Source organism: Sus scrofa, chromosome 14, assembly GCF_000003025.6.
Source record: "Sus scrofa isolate TJ Tabasco breed Duroc chromosome 14, Sscrofa11.1, whole genome shotgun sequence".
NCBI classification, from domain to species: Eukaryota; Metazoa; Chordata; class Mammalia; order Artiodactyla; family Suidae; genus Sus; species Sus scrofa.
In genome coordinates, this window is record NC_010456.5 from 51,074,858 (window position 1) to 51,097,490 (window position 22,633).

The 22,633-nt window shown below is 48.9% G+C and overlaps 1 protein-coding gene across 9 annotated transcripts in view; it reads right to left on the minus strand.

Annotated features, from left to right (window-relative positions):
- The window catches only part of LOC100152722 (protein HIRA), a 73,293-nt gene that overhangs the window by 45,741 nt on the left and 4,919 nt on the right, over positions 1-22,633 (minus strand). For 4 of the 9 annotated variants that reach the window (XM_021074293.1, XM_005654115.3, XM_005654116.3 and 1 more), the window contains exons 2-6: positions 10,202-10,264; positions 8,916-9,026; positions 7,687-7,777; positions 6,513-6,607; positions 296-391 (exon numbers count right to left, since the gene is read on the minus strand). In XM_021074293.1, the coding sequence (XP_020929952.1) occupies positions 296-391; positions 6,513-6,607; positions 7,687-7,777; positions 8,916-9,026; positions 10,202-10,264 (456 nt within the window). Of the gene's footprint in view, positions 1-295; positions 392-1,131; positions 6,282-6,308; positions 6,378-6,512; positions 6,608-7,686; positions 7,778-8,708; positions 9,027-10,201; positions 10,265-22,633 lie in introns of those variants that run through there. The other 5 variants (XM_005654119.3, XM_021074295.1, XM_021074294.1 and 2 more) reach the window with 5 other exon arrangements.

Below are 22,633 nucleotides of genomic sequence, written 5' to 3' on the forward strand. Positions count from 1 at the left end.
GAGCCCGGGCTGGGGAGCCAGCCCTTGAGAACCACCTGAGCACCAGTGCGCAGGGTCCTGGGCACCCACCCTCATAGCCTATGGCACATCCATGCCAACTGCATGCTTTTTCTTTAACATAGACATCTTTTTAAACCATAAATGGAACTGATAAAGAAGACCTAAGTTACTAAGACGCCAGGAGATCCAGCTGCTACCAGTGGATGGAGACCGAGCCCACCCGTTCCAGACCCCACCAGGCAGCGGTGTGGACAGGCTGCTGCGTCAATATGGGCCACTCAGAGGAGGCGCAGACCTGGGAACTTCACAGCGTTCCAGATGACCACAGTGTTGTCCACGCTGCACGAGGCCAGCCAAGCATCATGGGGAGACCATGCTACATCCATCACATCTGGAAGACAAGGGCTGGTAGTGAGTCTCTTACCTGGCACTTGGAACTACCCTGTTCATCGACTGGTCAGCAGTCCCTGATGTTCTCACATCTGAGGAGACAAGACCTGGGACCATAACTAGACTTCTTAAAACCAATCTGAGAAACTCCTCCATTACAGTTTCTCTATCAATCCTAAAGGCTGAAGGATCTAACTGACCCCGCCCACCTCTTCTCAGATGAAGCCACCGAGGGCTTCACAGAGAGCCTGGCACAGGCAGAGCTCCAAGTGCCTGCCAACCCAGTGAGTGTGACACTGTCTTCAGGTCCTGCTCCTCACGAGCTGGATCCCACCTCCACGGCCCTGGGAGCCCCACACAAGGTTACTCATGATTGTTTCTCCGCAGCTCAGCTTTACTACCTATGAAACACTGATAAGGAAAACCCACCAATCAATCTGTAGAGGGTCATCGTGAGGACTGAATGTGAGCAACGGCAACATGTGCGCTGGGCACATACCAAGGCAGTGACAAAGACCAGCTGTGATGATGACAATGACCACAGCCAGCCCGCCACGCTGGTGGGATGGGCAAGGTCTCACTGGCTTCCCACTTTAGGGCCTGCTGCCGCACTAGGCACACAAAGAATGGCTGATAAGGTGAAGAGACAGACATGGTGGCAAGTCATGGGACCTAAACCTTCAGTCAGTGTGGTGAGGTTCTGTCCTGTGCAAAGCAGCGATTTTACTAGCCCACACAGACCTGGTTCAGTGGATGTGGGCGGGGTCCCAGCTTCTGACGCCAATGAGCACATGCATGTTCTTCACCCTCCATGTTCTGGACTCTTCTTTGAGGGAAACTGAGCATCTTCACTTGTCTGAACTCAACGCTGTGGGCTGCTTTGCAAAGACCCTATAACTTCACACTTCTATAAGCAGAATGTCCATTTCAAAAGCTCCCTTATTAGCTGAGGACTCTTTTTCCCTTTTAACTTATTAAGCACATTTTCATGTTTTAAGTTTCCCTTTAATTTGCAAAGTGAAGAGTGCACCTTGGTTGTCTGAAGTTGTCCCAGACTTCTCTGCTCCTGCCCTGTCTGCCGGCGGGTCCGAGGCGAATGTGGCGTTTGCAAAGGCAGCCCCTTCAGTCTGCTGAGCAGACTGTACTCAGCTGGGAGCCCAGAAAGGAGACCGGTTTTCTTTTAGACATCCACGGACTATTGATAACTCAGACATGAGCTGCAAATCCCACCAGTTTGCCTCCTGTACTATAGAAGATTTATGTAGTGAAGTCTGTTATTCTCCTTTGTGGTATTTTAAAAGTTAATTATTTCTTTTATTGTTTGTTAACTTTGAAAAATATTCACTCTGCTAGAAACTTGATAAAAAAAATATACAGTTGTGTTTTCTCTTGCTTGATTTAGAATATTTCTTCAAAATCTGCAGTTGATTATGCTGTCTTTAGCTGAGGCTCTAAAGTACTCTTCTTTGACCCCGACCTGCCGCATGGCTAGTTACTCCAGTGAGTGCAGGGATTGAGAATTGATGCTGCCTTGACAAAACACGAGTTCTCTGGCACAGCAGCCTACTCTGACTTGCCAACCTTGCCCAGCTCTGAAGGAGTTCTTCTGCATCCTGACTCTTCTCCCCAGGACACCCTTTGCAGTCACTGCTGCGTCTGCAGTAAGTCCACACACAGGATTTGACTTCCTCCCTGATTTTGAGCTTTGGAACATCTGTATTCAGACCATACACCCCCTTTCCTCACCATAGCTCCACACCACGTAAGACCCTCCCTGCACTTAAAGAATGAAGTTTCTGGTCACTGTCATTTCCACCAACCCTCCATCACCATTCTTGGTGATTCCAAGAGGATGACTTCTCCTTTTTTCCTTTTTCTTTTTTTGGCTGTCATAGAAATGAATTAAGGAGAAATTTTATTTCTAAGCTGTTTAAAGACTATTACAAACACCCTCCAACTCTTCCACTTGCTCAAATGACTGTGGCTTCCATGGGCTCAGCCGCTATTCTCATGGTCACGCTCAGAGACCCTCCCTGCTCTCATCCCACCTTCTCAGATGCCCCCTGCCCCTTTCCCAGCTCACTCTCTGATGGGGCTCCTACCAACTATCTTCTCCAGGCTTGGGATCTACCTTCCTTTGGCTTTTCTGTCTGCACAGGCTCCTGCCTACACCAGCCTGGTTCCATCCAGCTCTGATCCCTGGTTGGGTCTTTCCTGAGCGGCCTCCACGCTGACCAGCCCAATAGCCAATCCTCAGCCCTAAAACTTGACCATGAGGCAAGATGCACGGTTCACTCTCTCCACCACCCTAATTAGCCTCCCTGATTCAGCTGTATCCTGGGCCCACCCCTGGCCTGTGTCCACCTACATGTCTGCCTGTGCTCTGGACTCACTCACCTCAACACCCAGGGGGCAAGTCCCCTCACCTCGCTGCCAGGCGGTATAAACCTTCTGTTCCATCCACAGGTAATGGCTGTCCAGGCTGCAGTCTGGGTTGCCAGCCAACTCCACAACCTCACCCCACATCTCCTCCCCCAGGAAGCTTGTGTGACCACCTCTCCCATGTCACCTCGGCAACACTGTCTCTCACTGAGACTGTCACTGGTCTCACCAATGTGGCCTTGGCCCCTTGGAGATGGGACTCCATACTGCACCATGGCCCCCTCCCTCCTCTATCACTCAGGGGACCCCCGTGGCCTGGAGGGCCCGCCCTTATACTCCAGGGCTCAGCCCTGGCTGCTCCCTCTGCCTGGGAAGCTCTTGTCCCTCACCTCCTCCACCCACTCTCCCCATGGTCACCACCTTCTCAGTGAGACCCTCCTTGGGACTCTGAGTAAAATCACACCTATCTTCTCATCTCTTACGTGGCTACTTGACTGTCTGTCTCTCTTATAAGAATGTGAACTCCCTGAGGGGTGAAACAGCACCTGGAACACACCAGGTGCTCAATAAATATCTATTAAATGAATAATAAATATTAATTTGGTAAAAAAACAACAACTTTATTTTAAAGTATTTAGTCTTTCCATTTATGAAGTTGTCCCTTTATCTCCTTCAAAAAAGGTTTGTGCTTGGGAGTTCCCATTGTGGCGCAGCGGAAACAAATCTGACTAGTATTCATGAGGACGCAGGTTCGATCCCTGGCCTCGCTCAGTGGGTTGGTTGGGTGTAGGTCGAAGACATGGTTCAGATCTGGTGCTGCTGTGGCTGTGGAACAGGCTGGTGGCTACAGCTCTGATTTGACCCCTAGCCTTGGAACCTCCATATGCCTTGGGTGGGGACCATTAAAAAAAAAAAAAAAGTTTGTGCATTAAGTCTTAGAAATCTCACATATTTCTTGGCAAGATTATTCCTGAGCATTTTCAATTTTTGATCCTACTGTGTAGGAGTTTTCTCTCTTTTTTTGGCCCCATCTGCAGCATGTGGCAATTCCCAGGCCAGGGATCAAACCTGCACCACAGCTGTAGCACTATCAAATACTTAACACATCGAAACACACAAGAGCTTCCAAGAATTCTCTTTTTAATCATTAGATATGCTAACTGGCTATTATTAGCGAAAGATAATTAAAAATTTTCTTGTATGAAGCCAATTCAATGACTCATTTTTATTAGTCTTAAGTGGTTTTCAATGCTTTATAAGTTCTAAGAGTAATATTCCTTGGCGTTTTCCTGATGTACAACAATGCCATCCTCATGATCACCTCATTTTTGTATTTTCCAGTTTGTCTACCTTCTTCTGATTCTGTTTAATGCTACTGCAGAAATTCCAAGGTAACAAATGAAGTGACAGCACCCATGCTTGGCTTTTCTTGATACTGACAGGAACAAGGCTCAATGTGGTAGGAAAACAGCTTTCTGTGGCCATTTTAAAAAGTATTTTTATTAGGAATTGATGCTGAATAATCTAATACTCCTTTCAGAACACTTCCTAGGATAACTCTGGCTTCTCTTATTTAACCTTTTAGTACATTATGATATGTTAATAGAGTACCCTAGCACAAAATTCTCCTGTTATAAGAGTTCCCATCATGGCTCAGTGGTTAACGATTCTGACTAGGAACCATGAGGTTGCGGGTTTGATCCCCGGTCCCACTCAGTGGGTTAAGGATCCCGCATTGCTGTGGCTGTGGCGTAGGCCTGCAGCTACAGCTCCTATTAGACCCCTAGCCTGGGAACCTCCATATGCTGCGGGTGCGGCCCTAAAGAAACAAACAAACAAAAATTCTTCCGTTATAAATCATATTTAGTGAAAATGAATTACTGCTTTCAAATGTTATTAAATTCACAAGTATTGTTTCTGACTTTTCTAGCTTTGTTCACATTTGTCTACACTTTATTTCACTGTTATTTTTATTAGGTTTGGAAACACAGGTTTATAGCCTCCTTTGAAGAATAAATATTTCTTTGCTCCATAATAGTTTTTCTTAATAGTTTGAAACAATGCATAATGGATAATGTAGAGTCAGAAGCCATTTTTGTAGCTAACTTCCAACTTCTTCAGTGTTTACTACTTTGTTCAGGCTTTCCTAACCCAATGTTATCAATTTTGAAAACTAGTATTTTCTAGAAAACAATATTTTAGTATTTTGTTTTGTTTTTCAGTTCAATACTATGAACATTATGTTGCATGCTTTGATAATTTTTTTCCCCCTTTAGGTTAAATGTTTTCCTAGACCTTTAACTTCTAATTTTATCTGTTTTTTTCCAACCCCCTAATTAAAGATACCAAGTATAGGTTTTTCACATTTTGCTTTTAAAGACCCAGTGCTTTCTATTCATTTATTTCTGCTTTACTGCTGATTTTTCTTGTTACATGGTTCTAACCATACCTGCTATGAGGACCACTGTACAAGAGCTGCAGGTAACCCCACTGCCCGCCTAATAGGGGAAAGCCCAGGAGAGAGGCTGAGGTCATGGCTCAGCTGAGTTTCAGGTGACAGGCCCCAGGTCAGCCCTCACTGAGGCCTGACTCCACACTGGATCACCTCATGGACACCGTGCCCATGTTCCAAAGAAGCCCAGTTAGATGCACCCTGGGGAGCTGTGAGTCAGGGTAAGTTACACATTTTTACTCTTATCAAAAATAACACAATGTTACTTTATCAGCTTTCAAAAGTGTACACCCAGCCTGTGATCACCAAGGGGTGGGTCTGTTCATCTATAAAGCTTCATCTGCAGTGTATGCTGAGCAATGCCCACCCCGCTGGTTCCACCCTGAGCTGTAGGCTCCATTCCAATAGGCTCGTGACACATCCCCTCCCCCTTAAACTCAGCACCTCCCAAACTGGTCTGGCACTTGGCCCCAGAAGCCTGAGTATGGTCTCAGCAGAGGAAACCACGTACTCTCTGGGCATTCAGCTAGGAGCCCCAACACCCCCAAAGAAGTTACCAAGTCAGCCTCCATCTCTCTCAACGACCACAGGCCTGGCTGGGGACCAAATCACTCCTTTTCCCCAGTGCTGTCTGATGACTCCCTCTCAGGCTTCAAAGCTTTAGTGGCTCCTGCCTCTTCCACAATAAAGGACACCCTCGGGAAGGGGGCCCAGGCACCCATGACCCAGCCCCTGGACACTCAGCCAGTCCAGCCCAGGCAGCTTGCTGCCTTCCATGTAAAGACTGGCAGGGTTGAGATGCTGCCAGCTGGCCCCCACCTGGCAACAAAGCTTTGTTTCTGCTGGACCCTGCTTTGGCACACCTTTCCTGGCCTGGCCGCAGGCTCTCTGAGGCAGAACCGGACTGTACTCACGCTGGGGTCCTGGCATCTAACTGAGAGCGATCAACTGCAGTCCACATCTGAAAACCCAGTCTCTTTCTGCACCAAGCCTACTGAGAACACCTTGCAAACACCAAGTCAAGTGAAAAGCCTTAGAGCGGGCCCCTGTGTGGGTTTCTGTGGAATAAGGAAAGTGAGCTTACGGACTTAGCGATCCACTGATGGAGGTAGTGACTCAGTTCCCCAGGACAGACAGCACAATGCAGGGAGTTCTACATTAAAGATATAAACACACACCCCATGAGGGCAGGGGTGGTGACTACCCAGACCTTGGGGGGCCAGGGAGGGAGTGCCCCACTATAGGGAGGGCTATCTGAGGCCCCGCCCCCCAAGGGCTGCCCACTTACCGCCTGAGTGGCTCCGTAGGATGGAGACACAGCGCCACTGCTCCACATTGGCAAGCTTACCACTGGAGCTGAACACAGTGCTGGGCCCGATGTACCTGCGTGAGAGAGGAGTCAGAAGGGTGCTCTGGGCACTGCAGAGATACTTGCTGCAGAGTGGCTGGTCAGTGACAGAACAGAGCAGACAGACAGTGCTGGAGAGCCCCACAACACTGACCAGTGGGACTGTCCTATGTGTCTGTGGCATACTGCATGCCTGCACCATACATCATCAGGTCACGGTAGCAGGCCACATAATGTCATATGGAACAGAACACCACCCATGTCATCTATGCGTGAAAATGGATCAGGACACATGTGAACATGTTAACCATGGCTTCCTTTAGGTGGTGGCTGAATTTTTCTTCTTTCAGTTTTCCAAATCATGTACTAAATATGCCGTGTGTGATGAATCAACAGTATTTTTCAAACCCTCTTGTAACGACTAGATAGATGCCTTTGCCATAACACCTGAGGCAGAGAAAGCATGGAACCAAGGGTGCTGGCTCCTGCTGCTCAAGCAGTAAGGTCCCAGCTCTTTCTGAGCCCAAAGGAGAGCTCAGTGGGGGGCAGCAGCTGGGTAAGAGGGCAGGGTTTGGTCCTAGCTGGACCCACCCTGAGACTCACTGAGGCTCGGAGGAGAAGAGTCTCCAGGGGATGGTCAGTTCCCTGAGGGTGCAGAGCAAGACCTTTAGGGTAGAAGGGGTCTCCTCAGAGCCCCGTGGAAGGCTGACAGGGAACAAAGTGAGTGGCACAGAGGGCAGGCTGTAGACCCCCTGCCCTGGATTCCACCAGAGCACCCGACCTTTAACTACTTTGTGTGCTGGGAAATTTCACTTGAAGGACAAAACAAATGAAGCCACCAGTGTCACCCCCAGAAAGGATCAGCTCTTCACTTTCAGGTGGAAACCCTACAGCCTGCTGAAGGGCAAGAAGGTCCCCAGGCAGGTGGGTGGCTGCCCACCTCCCTGGTCAGGCCCCAGCTGTACCCACTGACATGTGCTTCCCACTACTCCTCAAGGGTTCTACTCCTTGGAGCTTGGGGAACCTCAGTGCCAGGCAGGGGAAAGCGACTGTGATAAAGATCTGCAAAGAAGCTTTTAAAAATAAAATGTGAAGAAAGGAAAATGATGCTTACGTAGCCCGCTTCCACACCATAATCAGTTTGTCATCTCCCCCAGAAGCTAAATACATCCCACTGTTTGACCACCGCACACAGTTCACACATGCTGGGAAGAAAAAAAAATAGGGTGATGAAAATCCAGTACTCATGCTCATTTGCTCTGTGCAGTTTGGTAAGATGCAGAGGGTTTACCAGATCTCATCTACCTAATCTACTCAAGGCACCTACTGTGTGACAGCCCTGGAACAACTCGATTCAAGCACTAACCTACTAGTGCTGTTGAGAACAAATCTCCAGAACAGTCTCGAGGGAGAAGCTAGGTCTTCTGAGAAGCATTAGTGCTGGACGAAACCATCAACAGGAGAGGACTTTTTTCCATGAAAACTGATAAATAAACAAATCTTCTTATTTCAAAAGGGCTGTCTAATGAAGAGATCTATTTCTGAGTACGGATAATTTTCAAAATCAGGGCATGTCTTAAAAAGGCTGAGATGCCTTTTCCAGAACTTTCAGGGGAGCAGCTTGGTAGAGCATAAAGCTCTGAGCTCAAGCCACCTATCAGCTCTCTTAAACTTGTCAGCACTGCAGGTCGATGATCCTGCACTTCCAAGCTAAGCAGGAAGAACCCCCCCCCCCCCGGCCCTGAAGGGCCAGGGCCCCTGGGAGCCCCCCGTGGGAGGGGCGATATCCATGCTGTGGTCCACGTGTGGCCTGCGGGGTGCCTGGTGCTCCAGACTGGAGGATGCCAAGAGGCAGGCTGGGAGCAGGGACACACAGAGTGGAGGACCTCAGGGCATCCAGGTTGGAAACCAGAGCTGGGTATAGTCACCCTGATACCCAGGGCAGGTGTCTAAGGCAGGACAAGAAACCACATGGGCCTGGCAGAGGGCCTCCGAGCAACACGGTGGCCATCTGAGACGTTTGGGAGCTGTCTTTGTGCACCCTTCCCCAGAACCCTACTTCCTCCAGGTTGTTGGCCCCAAAGCCCCATGGAATCAGGCAGTAACGACTCATGAGCAGGAAATCACCAGAGGTACCTGCAGACTGTCCAAAGGTGGTTCTGTGGGCGGGCCGAGTCTTCTGCTGAATAACTCACCCAGGTGTGCAGCAACATCTGTGCCTTCAGACAGCAGGCCGAGGGGAGCTACCGCCGCACGGGCCTTATCTCTCTAATTACAAACACACGTGCTAACCTCGGGCACTGTGCCGACACGCAAAGCCTGCAAAGGGCCACCCTGTAATACCTAAATGATTGTCCATCTGGCAAAGCATCTTGGGGACATTTTCATCCTTCTCGTCATCCTCCTGGAGGACTGGAGACATATTCCAGATCACAACCTTCCCAGAATCCTGTCCTGGAACGAAGAAGCAGAGACAACTCAATGTGTGAGGAGTGTTAACAGGAGACTATGACTGCCCTCACCAGGCTATCGTATCAGGCCTGACCAGACTGGGGGCACTGGGGACTGTGGACTCAGCAGCAGGCTGAGGCCAGCCTGACCTTGAGAGAGGAACTCTGGCTGCCTCTAACACAGACCCCAAGGACCCCTAGAAGGACCCAGACCCCCTCACTGGTAACAGCTGATGCCCTAGGGTGCTCCCAGGTCTTGTGCGTGGGCACCCCAGCTACCAAGAATGTACCCTCAGCACAGGAAAAAGGCATTACTATCTCCTATTGCCCTCTGCTGCCCCTACAGCCGGGAGTCGGACTAAAAGGGGGCCCTGGGCTTCCTTTGGTCATCAGCTGATGCAGTGCTCTTATGAAATACATGCCTACATATGTTAGCAGTGATTTCGCTTTCTAAGGTTCCCATTATTATTAACTACCAGAAAGGCAGCCCCTCATTTAACTTTCTATTGCAGACGGCAAACACCAGGACAACACTACCATAAAGCACATTTGAAGTTGCCTCTTGGCCGGTAGGTAGAAACAGTTCCTAACAGTTTCCTAGACCCTGCTGAGTAGGGCGGGAAGCAGCTACTCCTCTTGTGGACCAGGACAAAAGCCTGGCCACAGTAAGGCTGGAGCTCCTGGGTGAGGTAGCTGGATTCACAAAATGGGCCTGATAACTACATGGCTGACTTCATAATCTAACCACTTCCTCCCCTTGCCTCTGGGGCTAAGACTTTGTCCATGGAACCACTGGCCACTCTCCATGCTCAATAAGGTTGAGATGCAAACTGATTTTTTTTTCTTTTTTGGCCATGCCTGCAACATGTGGAAGTTCCAAGGCCAGGGATCGAACCTGCGTCACAGCAACAACCCAAGCCACTGTAGTAACGCTAGATCCTTAACCCACTGAGCCACTAGGGAACTCCTCAAGCTGACTTTAATATCAACCCAATTCCTAGGAATTGGAAAGATAAACCCGCAACCAAAATACTTGCAGAGAGCATGCTGGAGCCCAAAAGGGTATTGGGAACAGCAAGCCCTCTCTGCAGCCCAGGGCACAGGATAAGTGGGCAAGGCAGCAGGGCCATACCACTTCCCCTACCCTCCCATCCCCGCCCCTGTTCCTCCAGAACATACCTTGTCCTCCAGTTGCAAACTTGGTCCCGTCAGGGTGAATATCAACTGAAAAAATTGGCTTGCCTGGGAACAAAGAAAAAAAAATACGTAACATCGATCTTGGCTTTTATTCATGGGAGAACAGCGAAGACTCAAACATGTAAACTATTGGTTCTTCAAGTAATGTCTCTAATCACTAGTCCTAGGAAAAAAAAGTGTCTACCAATAAATTAGCTGTGAACAAAGGTGGAATGATCTAACTTTTAGTTAAAATATAAATTACTGAGACTCTCCCCGTGACATTGAATAGCTTAGAGTCTGAAAGCAGGACAGGGCCTCCGGTCACTGAACAGTTGAGCCTGCAGCCCTGGGCACTCAGAAGTGAGAGCCTGCCCACTTCTTGGGGTACATGCTTGTTAAGGCCACAAGTTTCCTGGTGACAACAGCCCTAAGTCACAGGGGCTGCACCTCCAGCCATCTCCTTGTCCTACAGAGCCCCAGCTTTTCCATCCAGCTATCTGACAACTGAGCATGACCAGTGGCTGCAGTGCTCGGGCACCGCTTCCCTCACTGCCCTCCAAACCCCCCCCCCATAGGTTTGTGCTGCATTACAGCCCAGGCAGAGTCCTTCCCGATGTCTCCTCCAGCTGGGCCTCAGTGGACACACCCCAGGGTGCAGTAAGTTAGATGCCTCATCCCTGCAGGGGAAGGGCTGTGGCACAATATGGGCCCAGGAGCCTATAACTGTCCCCAGAACTGGACGGTTAGCTGAGCAGACCTGAGTAGTGAAGGCACCACAGTGGGCTGTGGCAGTCATCCTGGGGCCTGTAGCCAATGGGCGTGTGTCCAGCTCCTGGCCTCCATCCAGTCCAAGAATGGTATGTCAATAGCTGTGGAGTTTATCACTGCAGCAGCACCTGGCATGGGCCTGGGGACGGTGGCTCAGTAATATCTGTTCAGCTACAAATTAGATGCTTTACAATGAGCTGAACATCAACGATTGCTGATACAAAGGGCTGTTGCCAAGGAGTCTTTTAGCTGAGGATGCTCTGGCTTCCAGGAGGAGGAGGGATGGGTACTAGTACCAGGGTCACCACCGCTGAAATCACGTGGCAGCGAATGCGGGTCAGGCAGAAGCAGGTGGTGGCTGATGAAGGTCTGGCTGAGGTGCCCATCAAGCATGGGAGACCAAGCGCTGGTACCAAGGCCAGCATGGCCCCCAGCCTAGCCCACCTTCCTCTGGAGAGCACACCCCTACGGTCAAGCGTGAGCTTCTATGAGCCCAGGGACCATACCCTCTCCCTCTTACTGGTCATTATGTGGTGGGGGAAGCAGCTGTGCAGGGCCACCAGCCAGCAGAGGTACCAAATGCAAACTCCCTCTCCTGTCCAGGGAGCTGGGAGTAGCACTGGGAAATTTGGAAATCACACCACACGTCATCTCAGCTCTAGCATTACTGGTTCCAACAGCAAAGGCTACCACAACAGGCTCCAGTTGGGCTGGCAGCTCTGGCTGGGTCCGTGAGCTAGAGCTCTTCAGCGACAGGTCAAGTTCAGCCAGGCAGCTGCTGACTGGGCCTGAAGCACATGCAATGTGCTCAAACCTGTCCCCACACATGGGAAACTCAGTCCCAGCCTGCTGTGAGCACTTGCTCAAGGGCTCACAAGGTCAAGACCTGACACTGTCTGCCCTCCACCCAGCACTGAACAGCCAGACCATAAGTGGACAGTGATCTGAGGCCCAGCTAGCCAGAGCTCTTCCTGCAGGGCCCAGACAGGACAGACCCTAACAGTCCCACCTTGACTTTCAAGAGAAGGGCCCGGAGAACCATCATGGCGACTCCAGGAAGGCAGATATGCGGGGGGCTGAGGGGGGGATGTGAAGGGCTCCCGATGAGGTGGGGATGCTTGCGCCCTCCTGGGCCAGGTGGCTGCCACCCATGATACTCCTGTGCTGCTGGGAACACATCACCCTTCCCCACAGGCTGGGGGCTGGAGGGAAGCCACTGTGAGAAGGTGGTCTCTTGCCATCTGGGCTCAAGAAAGGCCAACCAGGGCTGCGGGTCCTGCACTGCTGCTCCTAGGAGCGAGGAACAAGGGACTGCAGCATCCAGTGCTGAGACCTGGCTGGGCCCTGCCAACACCAGAGGACAGTGAGCCTTGTGAACTCAGATGTCTCCCTGGGTGGTGATGACCTTGGCAGGGGTCAGGCAGGCGCCTGCACTCAAGGGTCCCAGGGAACTGCCTTTCTAGGACCAGCCAAGCTCCTTGCCAGCCCTAACTTGCTTCAGAGCCCCTCTTACCCATAGGCAGCAAAGCCCGGGGCCTTCCCTGAATCCCACATGGCCCTCGCGCATCCTCCCTTCAATGGGAGGGGAAATGGAGGCATACAGAGAAGTCAGAAAAGTTGCCCAAGGCCTCATAGATGCCCAGGCATAAGTGCCATGGTGTGCTCCTGCCAGTGAAGATGGGAGGGTGGGGGTGCTGCTCAGAGGGAGCCCATCCAGGCCAAGCCCCCGGAAGGAGAGAATAAGGGAGCACAAGCCAGGAAGAGAACAAGCACAGGTGTGAGGAAAAGCACCCTACACACCTCAGCCCTTCTACTCTGTGTGCCCCACTCATCCCCACCCATCCCTGGAACCTGGGCTGGCTTGGACTTGTCTTTAACTAACCAAACATGACAAAGGAGACGCTGTTGCAGTGGTGGGCCAGTGCGGAAGACCCAGAGGTTCAACATCTGCCCTGTGGACAAGGCCCTGTCATGTAAGAGACCACCATGCTGAGAGGGGGCCCAAGCACTGAGACAGCAACAGCCAGTGCTGGGCTGGGACATGGGCCCCATGGTGGGGACCCACAGTGGGATGTCCCAGTCCCAGGCTGTTCAAGTGGCCCCAGCAGATTCTGTGAGGAGCCGAGATGAGCTGGCCCCACTGAGCCCTGCCAAGGGCAAAATCACACACAAGTAATAAAAATGCTGTTTTAAGCCAACAAGTTTAGGGGCAGTTTGCTATACCCAAGATGCCAATTTCTTCACTTTTCTGCCTGTGCTGACCTGAGCTGGGCACTCATCATTTTAACCAAAAAGGTTCTGACTGATCCAGCATCAGTCATGAGTGGCCATCAGCAAGAAGAATTCACCTGTGAGCAGAGTGCTTTTTAAGTTCTGAGGTCTGTGCAACGGAGTTTACATCCCCTCCAGGAGCACATCAGAATCACATGCCTACAAGTCACAGGCCAGCCTGACTCCCTCAGAGCACAGAGGTGGGGGTGGGGGCCCTGCTTCACAGGGACCGACTACACAGCCCAGGTCCTTTCCACCACACCCTCTCACGACACTTCTAAGATGCATATGCCTCACGGGCCAGTGTTTCTGAGACTGGGGTGTGCCTGGGACAGGTGTGACTGGCGTAAGTGGTGCTGCATTTCTAGAGCAGACGTCACAAGGAAGTGGACCTACAGGAGGCCACCAGTATAGAGCTGGCTGCCCACCCCACAGAACTGGGCCTCTCGATTCCAAGGATTGCGGTGGCACCCTGCCCTGCTCCTCCCAAGGGCTTCTGGGGGTGGAGCTGAGGGAAAGGGCATGGGGCTGGACTAGTTGGAGAACTTTCCTGAGGCCCTGTACAATGACCAAGATGAGCTCCCGACTCCCTCTCCACAGAGACAGAGCTGAAAGCCAGATCAGCACACTCTGCTCCCTAGAGCCACCAGCAACCTTGCAGCCTCTGCAGGATGGCCCCCAGCATGCTTAGCCCACACCAGCACTGCTCTCCCATTCTGCTCCAATGATCCCATTCTCATTTGGACAGAATGAAAAATAAGAGTTCCTGTCATGGCCCAGTGGTTAACAAACCTGACTAGCGTCCACGAGGAGGCAGGTTCAATCCCTGGTCTCGCTCAGTGGGTTAAGGATCTGGTTGCCATGACCTGTGGTGTAGGTCGCAGACACAGCTTGGATCCCAAGTTGCTGTGGCTCTGGCATAGGCTGGCAGCTACAGCTCTGATTAGACCCCTAGTATGGGAAACTCCATAAGCCATGGGTGCAGCCCTAAAAAGACAAAAAGGAAAAAAAAAAAAAGAGTAAGCTACAGACACTGGTTCTTCCTGGAGTCAGGGAGATTCTGAGAGGAGCAGGCGAGCAGGAGAAGGGATACCAGTAGGGCACAAAACAGACGGCCACCGTTGGTAATCCGGGGGCCTCCAGTCTGGGCTCTGCTGGAGCAGAACCTGGAAAAGGCGAGGCCTTCACTCTCCATGCTGTTCTCACACAGCCCAATAATACTTCAGATCTAAAAAAGTCTGGTACATTTGTAATTCAAAATGAAACACCGGATTGTCTGAAACATTTACTAAGTGGAAAAAAAGTTACAAAACAATATTTAAATATAAGGTGGATACAAAAGACATGATCTTATATGTGGAAAACCCTGAAGATTCCACAAAATAAAGGAATTTAGTAGAGCTGAAGGACACAAAATCAACAAACATTTGTTGCATTTCTATACATTAACAATGAAAATCCAAAAGAAACAAAGAGAAAAAAGTCATCTAAAATAGAATCAAAAAGGAAAAAAAAAAAAGCTTAGAAATAAACTTAACCAAGGAAGCCAAAGACTTGTGCACTGAAAATTAGAAAACGGCTGCCCTGAGAACTAGCAGAGACACAAATAAATGGAAAGACAGCCCATGTTCATGGACATAAAGACTTACCACTGTTAAGGTGTCAACTACATGCAAAGCTCTACAGACTTAATGCATTCTCTACCAAAACTGCAATGACATTTTTTTTTTTGCAAAGACTGAAAAACCCATCCTAAAATTCATATGGAATCTCAAGGGACTCCAAACAGCCAAATGGAATTTTGAAAAAAGACAAAGTGGGAGGTCTTACACTTGCTGATTTCAAAACTTACTACAAAGTCACAGTAATCAAAAGTGTGTTATTGGCATGATAATATACAGACCAATGGAACAGAATAAAGAGCCCTGAAATAAACCTTTGCATATGTGGCTACATGATTTTCCACAAGACTGCCAAGACCATTCAACGAGGTAAAGGACATTTTCTTCAACTAATAGATGGAGGAAAACAATATCAAGAAGAATGAGGCTGGAATCTTACCTAACATATACAAAAATTACCTCAGAATGGCTCAAAGACCCAAATGTTGAACCTAATGCTCTAAAAATTCTCAGAAGAAAACATAAAAAGAAAGCTTCACAACACTGCATTTGGCAATGATTTTTTTAGATGTGACAGAAAGGGACAGACAGTAAGAGAAAAAAAAACAGACAAACTGGACTTCATGGAAACTTTCGCCCATCAAAGGAGACTATCAACAGAATAAAAAGGCAACCCACAGAATGCGGGAAAATACTGGGAAGTCACATTTCTGATAATATATGGAGAACTCCTAAAACTCAATGACAAAAAACCAAAAACCTGATTCAAAAATGGGCAAAGACCTTGACTAGACTTTCTCCAAAGGATAGCTACCATTTAAAAAAAAGAAAAGAAGGAGTTCCTGTTGTGGCTCAGTGGTTAACAAACCGGACTGGCATCCCTGAAGATGTAGGTTTGATCCCTGGCCTTGCTCAGTGGGTTAAGGATCTGGTGTTGCTGTGAGCTGTGCCATAGGTCACAGACGAGGCTAGGATCCTGAGTTGCTGGGGCTGTGGCATAGGCCAGCGGCTACAGCTGATTGAACTCCTAGCCTGGGAACCTCCATGTGCCACCAGTGCAGGCCCTAAGAAAAACACAAAAAGTAAATAAATAAATAAAAAGAAAAGAGAAGAGAAGTAAAGTAAAAAAGAAAAAGTAACAAGTGGTGGTGGTAGGGATGTGGTGAAACTGGAACAATACACAACTGATGGGAATGTAAAATGGTGCAGCTGCTGTGGAAAACAATACGGAGGCTCCTCAAAACATTAAAAATAGGCATGACACTAAATCAACTATACTTTAACAAAAAAAAAAAAAGAAAAAAGAAAAAAACATTAAAAATATAATTACCTGGGTATAGCAGAGCACAAGTTTGTAATAAACTATATGGGAAAAAGAATGGAGATAAGATATACCAATCCACTTTGCTGGACACCTGAAACTAATACCACTTTGCTGGACACCTGAAACTAATACAGCATTGTGAGTCAACTATACTCCAATAAAATTAAAATTAAGGAAAAAAAAAGGAATTACCTGTGATCCAGCAATTCCACTTCCAAGTATACAAAAGAACTGAAAGTAGGGTCCCGAAGAGTTATTTGTAGACCCACATTTGCAGCAGCACTATTCATAATAGCAAGAGGTGGAGGCAACCCCAGGGTCCATCAATGGAAGAATGGATAAGTAAATATGGTGCATCCATACAATGAAACATTATTCAGCAATGAAAAGGAAAGAAATTCTGACATAAGCTACAACATGGATGAACTGTGAAGACATTACTCTGATTTACACAAGCCAGTCACAAAAGCACAAATGCTATAAGATTTCACTTATATGAAGTCTCTAGAATAGTCACATTCATGTAGACAGAAAGTAGAATGACGGCTGCTGTGGACTGGGGGGCAGAGTTTTAAAGTTCTGCAAGATGAAAAGTTATAGAGATGGTGGCACAACACTACTGAACTATACCCTTAAAAGATGGTCAAGATGGTAAATTTTGTGTTATATTTATTTTGTCACAACTTTAACCAAAAACCAAACCAAATAAAACCAATAGTATATAAGCTGGAAGGGTGTGGGAGGGAGCTGGGTGTGGCTGTAAAAGGTACTGGAAACAGTCTTGACTGGTGGATACCCGAACATGCACAGGCGAAAAATTGTGTAGAACTAAACAGCTACCCCCACACAGATAAGTACTACAAATAATAAAGGGGAAGATCTATACAAGATAGGTGGAATCTGTCAATGTTGAGGTGGCATTATATTGCAGTTTTACAAAATGTTACCCCTGGAGAAACTAAGCAAAGTGCTCAGATGACCTCAGCTGGGTGGGAATCTACAAGCATCTCAATAAAGAATAAATATACATATGCATCAAGTCTGTTTTCTAAAAACTCTAAGTATGAGTATGCATAATGAAAGGTAAGAAAGATAAATATCCAAATACCAGTGGGCTCTCCTCATAAAGTTGGTTCTTTCCTTGTGCAGGGTATGCACCCTATGACCAACAAACCCTCCAGAGGCCCTGCACCAGAGCATTCTACCTAATGGTGGGAAACTCCTCTATCTGGCTGCCTGCCAAGTGTCTCACCCTTCACCTTGCCACAAGCAACTCCTGGTCTTCCTGCCCAAACCTGCCATCTCAGTCAAGGCCATGCCTCAGACAGGAGAAGCCAACAGGCCCTGCAGGACAGCCACACTCCTGGCGACTTCTCTGGCCTCATCTCTGGGTCCCCTAACTCAATGGGTGGTCCAGCATCCCCCTCCTCTCCGCTCCTAGACTGAACAGGCACCCTCCCACCGAGGAGGCCCGCCTCCCCTAACCGCCCAGTGTGGCACCACCATTCTGCCAACACTGAGCTATTTTTCCCTAAGCAATTTCTTATACACTATTTACTTTCCATCATTGTATGTCTGGCCGCTCTACCCAACAGACGTAAAATCCAAGAACTTAGTACTTCTTGTCTGTTTTAGTTGTGGAGTCATCCCCAGGGCCCAGTGGCTTAACACCTAGTAGGCACTCAATAAACACATGCTGTTGTTAATGGCCGGAGGAAGCCGGAGGCTGAGGCCCCAAATTTGAAGACCCCGATCTTGGGAAGGCAGGCCCCTCACCTCCCGAGGTGAGAGCTCACATCAGCACCCACCTGCAGGTGGAAGCACAGCCTTGGCGGCCCCCAGGGCCATCTGCTGCTGTTACCTCTACTGAGTTCAACCACAAAAACTTCTGTCTTCCTAAGTTGGCACCACACAAGGACACTTCACAGGGGTCAGGTGCCTGAGAAAGCCAGAACGCAGCACAGGAAGGAAGTTGTAACACTCATGCAACCGTTTTGGGTTTTTTTGTTTTGTTTTGTTTTTGCCATGAACTAGAGGGGAAAAAGTGGCAGGTATGTCATTCGCAGACCTGAGCCACTTCTGCAGCATTTGCCAACACCTTAACAAGGAAGTTTTAGTGTCTCTTTATATACTTTTCCCCTAATTTTATAGGACAGAGATACTCCTTAAAAGTTATCTGCAAGATGAATTTCTATAAATAGTCACTCCTCCTATCTAGTTCCATTAGGAAACCAAGACCAATTAAGGACAGCACTTCCATAGAGGCGAAAAATCTGTTAATTTAACAACAACCAAAGTTAAGGAAGTAACACTAGTTTGTTTGTTTGTTTTTTTAAGGGCCGCACCAGCAGCACAGGGAGGTTCCCAGCCTAGGGACTGAATTGGAGCTGTTGCTGCTGGCCTACACCAAAGCCACAGCAACGCAGAATCCCAGCTGCGTCTGCAGCTATACCACGGCTCACAGCAACACTGGATCCCTAACTCATGATGAAGACCAGGGATCGAACCTCCGTCCTCATGGATGCTAGTGACATTTGTTAACCACTGAGCCATGGACGGCAACTCCCAGAAATAACACTATAGTTAATAATACTGTATTATTGCATATTTGAAAGTTGCTAGAGAGTAAATCTTAAATGTTCTTGTCAAGAAAAAATAATTCTGTAACTATATGAGGTGACAGATGTTAACCAAAATTACTGTGGTGATCATCTTGCAATATATACAAACACTGAATCATTATGTTGTACACCTGAAACTAATCAATGTTACAAGTCAATTTAAAAAAAGGAAAAAGAAAAATAACAGACTGCGCTACAGTCAACCTCTTTCCCCGTCAGGTGCCTAGAGCTGGGTTCCAGGACCTCTTCAGTACTCCTGCTCATGGTCTGCTGCCTGAGACAAGGTCTCAGTTCACAGGTTACCTTTTCGCTCAGGCTTGCCCAAAAAACCCTATTTAAAACCCTTCCGACCCTGACCCCAACCCTGACCCCAGGGCTCATCTCTGCCTGCTGTTTCTTCCACACTCCCTTAGCTACTGCTCTGTTTATGGTCCCTGCCGCCTGTCTCCCTAGGGAGCTCCCCTCCTATACTTCTCCTCACTGGTCAATGTGACTCGGGCTGCTCCTGAGCAGAGCCCAGCACATGGCCTGGTCCATAGCACTTAGCCCCACACAGTTCACAGGCATGTGTGTTGATGGGACAAATGGACTGGGTGCCTCTCTGCGCAGGGCCCATTGGAGGATGCAGAGAGACCAGGAGTCTGCTCCAGTGCAGATCCATTCCCGGCCCTCAAGTGACACTGCCTTTTCTGTCTGTTCTTCACCGCAGTGGCTCTGGACAGGGTAGTTTCCCTGTCCTGGGCTGGTTATGAATGAAGACAGGTATTGCTTTTAAAAGAGGCAAGTTTTGACCTAACTGGGCTTACGCTTTGCCAGGGGTGTTCTAAACCATTTCTATCTGTTCTGTGTCATCTACTCACCCTCCTACAACAGAAAGCTTTAAGACACAATTGTATAAATGTGCTCCTAGGGTAAAGACTAGAGCAAAATGTGTCCCCTTGTCACTGGAATCCCCAGTGGATTCCCCAGTGGATTCTACCACAAGGTCTGGTCTACTAGAAGAGCTAGCCAAGATGAACAGAAAGTTTTATGAAGCAAATTAACGCTACCAGCCAAGGGCAGCAGATACTGTGGGCTGCCTGTCTGCTGGCCGCCTTGTAGTCGACACCCCAAGTACATGCCTTTCAGAGGGGTGGTCTCGAGTGGAGCCCCAATCTTACCCAGGCATCTACTTCCCCCACCCCCGATGCAGTCAGCAGGCAATGGTGATGGGTGTAAGAGGGCACGTGACCTAGCTGGCTTGAGCAATCAAACAAGGAAGATTCAGAGTCCAGGATTGGCCATAGGCCTGCCCTACCCCTCCCAGAAACCATTCTGCTGATATGTCATGACCAGAGAATTCTCAAAAAGTAAACGCCAGAGAAGGCTCACCAAGCACATCGAAGAGAAACCTGCCAGGTTAGAAGCCCTATGGCTCTCTGAATGGCTAGAAGCAGCCATGGGATAACAATACCCAAGCACGAGAGCACTCCTGGTGCCCAGATGGAGCAGTGCTTCCTCCCTTCCTCCCCGCCCCTCACTTTTTAGGCTGTATCAGCGGAGTATGGAAGTTCACAGGCTAGGGGTCGAACTGGAGCTACACCTGCCAGCCTACACTACAGCCACACAGTATCCAAGCCTCGTCTATGACCTACACCACAGCTCATGGCAACACCAGATCCCTGATCCACTAAGCAAGGCCAGGGATTGAACCTGCATCCTCATGGATACTAGTTGGATTTGTTTCCACTGCGCCATGATAGGAACTCCTGTAGCAGTGGTTTCTGAAAGCTCTTTCTACAGATGAAAAGGAACCCAAGCTCTCCAGGACAGAGGTGGCCACCCTCAGCAAGGGGGCCACCATTTGGCAACTAGAAACAATGAGCTTGGGTTCTGGTCAGTCTGGATGTGCCTCCCAACTCGTACCCTTCACATCAACTGCAATCCTGGGGCCACCTAACCTCAGCCTCAGTTTCTATCTGCACAATGCACTGTTGGGGATGTTTTCTTTCTGCTGCATGTCACAGAGGACTTCAAGGGTAACCTACTAACTCATATGACGAGTTCTGACGAGGGTCAGTTTCAAGAGTCATTAATTAGCAGCTTAAGGAGCCATGTCCTTCAACTGTCCCCTCCTGTCATGCTCATGGTCACACGCTGGCTACCATACACAGACGCAGTGAATCCAAGAGAAGAGAGATGGGCTAGCCTCTCAAGTATCTCTTCTTAACTGATTCCCCATGAGCCCCAGAAGACATTCCCCCAACACAAGGCCTACTGGCTGGAAGGGCACCACACAGCCGTTCCCCAACAAGTCTCCGCTCCATCCACAATCCAGCTTAGAGTTATTAAGCCTTGGCCCTGCAACTGGTCTGCAGAAGGGGGCAGACATGTGGAAAAAACCTGGGGTTCTGATAGAAAGGAAGAAGGGGGTGAGACACTCCCTCTCTGCTAGTTAGCAGTGCAGATGTTCACATCCCAAGGTGTTGCTGCTCACCTGTGTTTGCATCCATTTCTGATCCCCGGGGTTTATTTCACACGCTGGACACCTGTGCAGTTCACAAGCAAACACCCCAGATAAACCGGATAGCCTAGTAACCCTTGTGGAAAAGGAGGGGTCAGGGGAGAAAGGAACCCAGATGGGTGCAATGGCAGCAGGTCCCCTCGGGCTAAGGCTAGGCACTGCCTAGAGGTCACTCCCAACTGTGTAAACACAGCTTGATGCAAAAGATGAAAACATCTTTTTAACTACTTCTTAGATTAAAAGAAACATTTAAGGAGTTCCCATCGTGGTGCAGCAAAAACAAATCCAACTAGGAACCATGAGGTTGTGGGTTTGATCCCTGGACTTAGTGAGTTAAGGATCAACGTCGTGACCTATGGCTCAGATCCGGTGTTGCTGTGGATGTGGCGTAGGCCGGCAGCTGTAGCTCCAATTGGACCCCTAGCCTGGGAACCTCCATATGTTATGGGTGCGGCCCTGAAAAGCGGAAAAAAAAAAAAAAAGAAATATTTAAGAACAGTTCCTACTGTGGCACAGCAGGTTAAGACTCTGATGTTGTCACAGCTGTGGTGTAGGTTGCAACTGCAGCTCAAATTCAATCTCTGGCCTGGAAACCTCCATATGTCTTGGATGTAGTCAAAAAAGAAAAAAAATTAACATTTAAGAAAACCTCATTTCTGAGCGCTCATCTCCGCTCTTTCTTCTGCATACGAAAGAAACTAACTCTTGGAGTTCCTGCCATGGCTCAGGGCTAACAAACCCAACCAGTATCCATGAGGACACAGGTTGGATCCCTGGCCTCACTCAGTGGGTTAAGGATCTGGTGTTGTCTTGAGCTGTGGTGTATGTCACAGATGAGGCTTGGATGTGGTGTTGCTGTGGCTGTGGTGTAGGCCAGCAGCTGTAGCTCTGATTCGACCCCTAGCCTGGGAACTTCCATATGCCACTGGTGTGGCCCTGAAAAGGCAAAGAAAGAAAGAGAGGGAAGGAAGAAAGGAAGGAAGGAGGAAACTTTAAGTCTCAGATCTACAGTTATGTGCCTCTCCCCTGTCTTCACCTCCACCAACCTCCTGTCTCCATCATTACCTCTCTACCAAGACCCAGGGAACTGCCTCTGAGCTTGACCATTGGGCAATGTCCAGCCCCCTCAGACATATCAATGCTCCCCTCTCACAATTCCTAGAAGAAAGTCCAAGCTTCCAGGCAGGTGTCAGGGCCCTGACTCCAGCACCAACTCTCATCACATGCACTGTCCATCCCTAAGTGCCCCCAGCCCTCCTGGGGCCTCTGCTCCTGAGGTTTCCCTCACAGTCCTCCTGTGGTCCAGACACAGCTCAGGCCCTC